General features: G+C 39.4%; 1 protein-coding gene across 1 annotated transcript; it reads left to right on the top strand.

The window, feature by feature from the left end:
* Positions 1-5,291: 5,291 nt before the first annotated feature.
* Positions 5,292-6,663, top strand: LOC148732651 (uncharacterized). Its single transcript, XM_088758965.1, has one exon. The coding sequence runs from the start codon at positions 5,293-5,295 to the stop codon at positions 6,553-6,555; it is 1,263 nt and encodes a 420-aa protein (XP_088615091.1). The 5' UTR covers position 5,292; the 3' UTR covers positions 6,556-6,663.

Below are 6,663 nucleotides of genomic sequence, written 5' to 3'. Positions count from 1 at the left end.
TTCGTGGGTTTAAATCCTGTACAGGCTGAGTTTTTTTCCAGGCCTTATTTCCACCTACTAGATAAGTAGGGTTATTACTGCAAGGACAGTACACATATGCAATTTTTCTATATTAAAAATTGAAACCTTCTATTTTATGAGAAAAACATCTGTGAAGCTATAATTACAACTACCTATCCATGTAAGCAAACCACATTGAAACAAGATATGAATAAATTTAATCTGATTATCTCACCAAGTTTAAATGTAGAATCAAGATCTAATAAACTTGCTTTTAAATGAGAACCGTTTGACTGTGTTTTTCCTGCCACTATCATTCTAATTGTCACAACTCAATCTCAAAAAAACCTCAACAGTAAGAATTACGAGAAGATTTAAATAGTTCACTTCCTTATCTCTGACAGCTTAGAAATTAAACACAAAGGCTACCAGTAGCAGGTTTTCCCATTGTAAGTGTTTCATAACATCAGCTATTCATCACATCATTATTTCATACATGTATTTGAAAGCATAGGTAGATTTTAATCATTACGATATAAATCATTTGCCCACTTTAAGACAGTCATATAGATGAGAAAGATGGCAAATAAGTAAAACTGTATCATACTTCAGTCAAAGTGCTCTTCTGTAGTATAAAATTTAAAACTCAATGAAATAAAGTTGACTTTGTAATTCGGGTTCTAAAAATAGATATGTGTGATAACTCTTTCAAACAGGAAATGCCAAAAACCTTAAAGATGGAATTTAATTAAAATAAAGCTGCTAAAATATGGCATATCTTTTTAATGAGACTTAAATCATTGGTTAGCACACGTAAATACAAAGGAGGCTTAGTAAATAGCCAGGGCAATAATATTGCAGATTTGGGAGAATCATTCTATATCAAGAATGACACTTGTTCACTGGAGTTTACTTTGGAAAGAGACCCCTTCAACACTTCAGTTTTATCTTCACACACTTGAATTGAAACAAAATTTAATTGTTTGTAAGCAGTTTAAGAAGTAAATTAAATTTTAAAGTTTACATCAAAAGAAACTCATTAAAATAAAATAGAGCAGAAACATATTACCTAAATTTATATGCCTAGAATCGTACGAAACGTTTGAAATGTGCCTCATTTATTGTGCAGATACGAATCACTCACTCAAATTGCGAGGGTGAAACTCAATGAATTCAAGGGAAAATATTCAAGCAGGTTAAGGACATTGTTCGTGAATTGTAAACTGATAATGCGAAAACATTTTGCTGGAATTCAGCTTAATGTATTTGTGATGTTGATACAAATTTATCGCTAATGTTCACCTATGAAATTCCGTGAGTGTAACTCAATAAATTCAACACAAAATAACCGTTAGATTATGTAAACAGATTCCTGTACTACACACAGATTATTTGAAAAAAGTGCTCTTGAATTTGAAAATGTAAATAACGACTATTAATTACGCTTACCACGGTGTTAACAAGCGGGCTTGTGAGCACATTGTAAGGACTCGCTCCGTTTCAATACGCGATCACAGCTCGGACGGTCCTTGCAAGATACAAAGAAAATCAGTTCCAAAGACTGATTATTCAGCTCCCAACGTTCGAAGAAAACGGCAGTGAAACGCCTTATTCAAAATGGGAGACGCGCAGTTGAGACCTGAACCGAGTTTACGAAAGCGAGGCTTAAGAGGCACGAGGCTTTAAGTTTTCGGTCAGTACAAAATGCAGACTGCAGACTGCAGATTGCAGACTGCAGACTGGGTATAAAATGCAGACTAGGTATAAAATGCAGACTGCAGACTGCAGACTGCAGACTGGGTATAAAATGCAGACTGAGACCAAAATTAGGTATAAAATGCAAACTATGGCAAATTAAAATAAAGTTGAATTTTCTTACAGTAATATTAATATCTATGCCCTTCATCTGCAGTTTAAAATACTCACTATATGATGGCCTCTTGCAACAGTACAGTGAAGTAGCAGCCTGAGGTAGCTTCATAAGATATGTCCATAAATTGATGCTTTTTCATCGAAAGAACAACATGTTTCCCTTCGAGTTCATAAACTAAAGCGGCTGCTGGTGCCAGAGATATGTCATTTGGTTGCATAAATTACACGCTGCGCATGCTACAGCCGCCATATTTGATACATGCATGGGCCAGCGGTAATGACAAATATGAAATCGCTATCGTTCGGGTTTGCTCGGATTATTCAAGATGGCGGCTCTACGATCGAACGTGTTGTCATGTTTCAGCGCAACAAATAAACGGACTGTTCACATAGACTGACCACAGTCTATGCATATGGAGAGGAAATTGCAAGGAAACGAACTCGGAAAGGCGATTACATGACTGGGGGGTGAGTTAACGATGAAAATATATCGCGTATTGCACGAAACGAGAATTTTGCTGTCAGTCTGCATTTTATACCCAATTTTGGTCTCAGTCTGCATTTTATACCCAGTCTGCATTTTATACCCAGTCTGCAGTCTGCAATCTGCAGTCTGCAGTCTGCATTTTGTACTGACCGTTTAAGTTTTATTCGAAAGGTTGTGGATTGTGGAAATGTCGATCATTTCATCGCGAAACTGATGTTACGTAGCTTGAATATATGAAACTGATCTTACGTAGCTTGAATGATGAAACTGATCTTACGTAGCTTGAATGATGAAACTGATCTTACGTAGCTTGAATGATGAAACTGATCTTACGTAGCTTGAATATATCTTGTCGAATGTTCTGTTGTGAAAATTGTGGCGAGTTTTGCAGTTAATTTAAGTGAAGAAGACATTCCCGGTCCATCTTTAGAGGGAAGAATCCCATTAGAGCTCAACAACGACGGCCTGAGGCTTTGGCTAAAATGCAAGCCAGAAAAATGCAAAGGGCGGAGAACAACAGAGTTAAAAAGAGCTACAACTTCTCTAAAGGTAAAATATCTTAAAAGACCACGATTAACCAGGATGCATTGGGCGAGTAGTAGTCTTTGTCAGTATTTTCTGTATTACAGAAAAGGAAAGCCTACCTTGTGTGTAATATTATTAGAATAAATCTTTACAATCTTGATCGATGGGAATCTAAACGGCGCGGTTCGTGGGTCGTGGATAAATTGTCGCGGGTCGTAGGTAAGCTGTTGCGAGTTCCGAAAATTGTCGCGGTCCAGGAAGATATATTTTCCTGAATCCTACGTTTCTCTCAACAAACGGCTGCTTTGATGCGAACCACATTCCTTGTACAAATACATTTATTAACTAGCACTATCCAAACTAACTTTATAAATTTTTCGCTCTTGGAAGTTCCCTGGCTCTGAAATCCTCGTCGACTTTCTCGATGAACATAATGAAATTGTTTTCAAAATCGTTTGTTAAGTTTTGTACTGTTTTTACCAACCTGCCGTTAGCGGGCTTCCAAAACTAAAAATAGTTTTTAAGTTCAGTTCATAACTTCTCTAAGTTCATTTGTGGTATTCCGGTTTTATTCTTGACGATTTTTTCCCGGTTTTATTTGTTGTTGGTTTTTTTTAATTGACGTTCAATGGCTGGCATAAAATAACATTGGCACACTTTTTCCAAAAATATAGGCTGTATCATATAATCAATCAAGCTACGTAAACGGAAATGTGAACGGAAACCACAGCATCTTGTACCGCATTGACTGGAAACCTCGACGATTTCTGCGCTAACAGCTGCGTCATTGTTGATTTACTGCTACCTGAACGGTTGGCATACGGTTCGGATAAAAGCAGCCGTTTGTCGGGAGGACACTTAAAATGGCTGCCAAATGCTGCGGGACCAAATAAAAAAAACAGCGTTAAGAAAATCAGCTATTTCATATAATGTATAGATGTGAACGCAATGGTTTTATCCTGCTGAGGTTTAAAAATTTAAAACGGCCATACACAGCTATACAGGGCTATACACAGCTATACAAGGCTATACAAAGCTATACACGGCCATACACAGCTATACAGGGCTATACACAGCTATACAGGGCTATACACAGCTATAAAAAACTATACACAACAATACAGGGCTGTACACAACAATACAGGGCTGTACACAGCTATACAAAGCTATACATAGCTATACAAGGCCATACACGGCCATACACAGCTATACAGGGCTATACACAGCTATACAGGGCTATACACAGCTATACAGGGCTATGCACAGCTATACAAAGCTATACACAGCTATACAAGGCTTTACACAGCTAAACACGGCTATACACAGCTAAATAAGGCTATACGCAGCTATTCATGGCTATACAGAACTATACAGAGCTATACAAAGCTATACAGGGCTACACAGAGCTACACAGGGCTATACACAGCTATAAAGGGCTATTCACTGCAATACATGGCTATACACAGCTATACAAGGCTCTACGCAGCTATACACGCCTATAAAGAGATACACGGCTATACACAGCTATACAGGGCTATACACAGCTATATAAGGCTATACACAGCTATACACGGCTATACACAGCTATACGGGGCTATACACAGCGATACAGAGCTACACGCAGCTATACACGGCTATACACTGCTATACAGAGCTATACACGGCTATACAGGGCAATACACAGCTATACAAGGCTATACACAGCTATACAGGGCTATACACAGCTATAAAAGGCTATAAACAGCTATGCACGGCTATACACAGCAATACAGGGCTATACGCAGTTATACACGGCTATACACAGCTATACACGGCTATACACAGCTATACAGAGCTATACACGGCTATACACAGCTATACAGGGCTATGCACAGCAATACAGGGCTATACGTAGTTATACACGGCTATACACAGCTATACAGAGCTATACAGGGCTATACACAGCTATACAGGGCTATACACAGCAATACAGGGCTATACGCAGTTATACACGGCTATACACAGCTATACACGCCTATACACTGCTATACAGAGCTATACACGGCTATACATGGCAACACACAGCTATACAGGGCTATACACAGCTATACAGGGCTATACACAGCTATACACAGCTATACAAGGCTATACGCAGCTATAGACAGATGTACAGAGCTATACACAGCTATGCAGAGCTACACACGGCTACACAACGCTATACACAGCAATATAGGGCTAGACGCAGTCATATATGCCTATACACAGCTATACACGGCTATACACGGTTACACAAACCTATACAAGGCTATATGCAGCGATAGACGGCTACAAAGACGGCTATATAGACGACTCTACAGCTATACAGGGCTATACACAGCTATACAAGCCCATACAGGCCTATACAAGCCTATACAGGCCTTTAAACTCGCATGATGGCGTGCGGACGTGTATCTGAAGGCTCCACGAATTCCGCCGAATTTGTTGCCACTGAACCTTCTTCATCTCCCTTAAACCAATATCTACATTGGGACGACAAACAAAGTCTATTCAAGTGGAAAGGGAGCCTAACACAACTTCAGGAATTTTGTTCGAAAGTCCTAAATTTGGAAGTTTCTGCAACCGCGAGTCCCTCTGAAAGGTCTAGTTCTTTGAAGTCGAAGACAATCACGCTGGTTTTATTTAACAGTACCGGTACCCTTCAAGTCCAAGGTCCGGATACAAAAGCAATGAAAGCCAAACTAAAGAAGCTACTCCAGATACCGGCTGATGACGACTCAGTTATTCTCGTGAATGAAGAAGCTTCTACTCCGGCGTGTAACAAGAATGCCAAATCAGTACAAGAGGAGTTGGATTGTCTGAAATCTGAAGTGCTGAACTTATGGGCTCATATAAAAGAGAAACCTAATGAGGAAGACCTGAGATCCGAAAATTCTCGACTTAGAGAGATAATTCTATCTTTGAAGGAAGAAAATAAAAAGTTAGTCCAAGAACGCGATTCTTTAAGTTTTGCATTGCAAATCGTATCCAGAGAAGCAGCTACTCAATGCCGTTCAATGAGTAACACCTCTAACGAACATACAATTGTCCAAAATATGGATGAGTCAACACCTTGCGCCAACAAAGAACAAGGCTTCATTGTGAAATCAAAGAACAAAAGAAAGAAATCGAAAGGTAAAGGAGGTCCTAATAACACCCTGACAGGAAAAGAATCCGAACCCGAAAAACAACCAAAAGAGCGCACAACCCTGCTCACAGGAGATTCGATGATCTCAAGAATACCTGGAAAAGATCTGGGAAAAGCAGTTGGCCACAGGGTTATAGTCAAGCCTTTCTCGGGCGCTAAGACAATGGCCATGAATCACTATCTCAAGCCAAATCTGGAATCCTCGCCCAATGAAGTGATTTTACACATTGGGACTAATGATCTTACAACCAGGGAACCAAAGGCTGTTGCGGAATCGATTGTAGATCTCGCGAGACAGATCGAGGGCACCTGCGATACTACAGTTACGCTGTCGGAGCTTGTATGCAGAAAAGATAAGCTGGACCAGGCAGTGAAAACAGCCAACAAGCATCTAAAGAAGTTCTGCCATCAAAATGGATGGAAACTAATCCATCATGAGAACATATCTCATAGTGGACTCAACAAAGGTGGACTCCACTTAAATTTTAAAGGTAATGAGCAGTTTTAAAATAATTTTAAATCGCACCTAGAATGAGATAATGTGCTGTCCGTCAATGCCGTGCGGGATCAATTAAACAACCAAAAGGCCGAAAAATCTGTCTCAATATTGCCTCCT

Source organism: Stylophora pistillata, chromosome 4 (assembly GCF_964205215.1).
Source record: "Stylophora pistillata chromosome 4, jaStyPist1.2, whole genome shotgun sequence".
NCBI lineage: Eukaryota > Metazoa > Cnidaria > Anthozoa > Scleractinia > Pocilloporidae > Stylophora > Stylophora pistillata.
The sequence above is the reverse complement of the archived record's forward strand: the minus strand, read 5'-3'. Positions and strand labels throughout refer to the sequence as shown.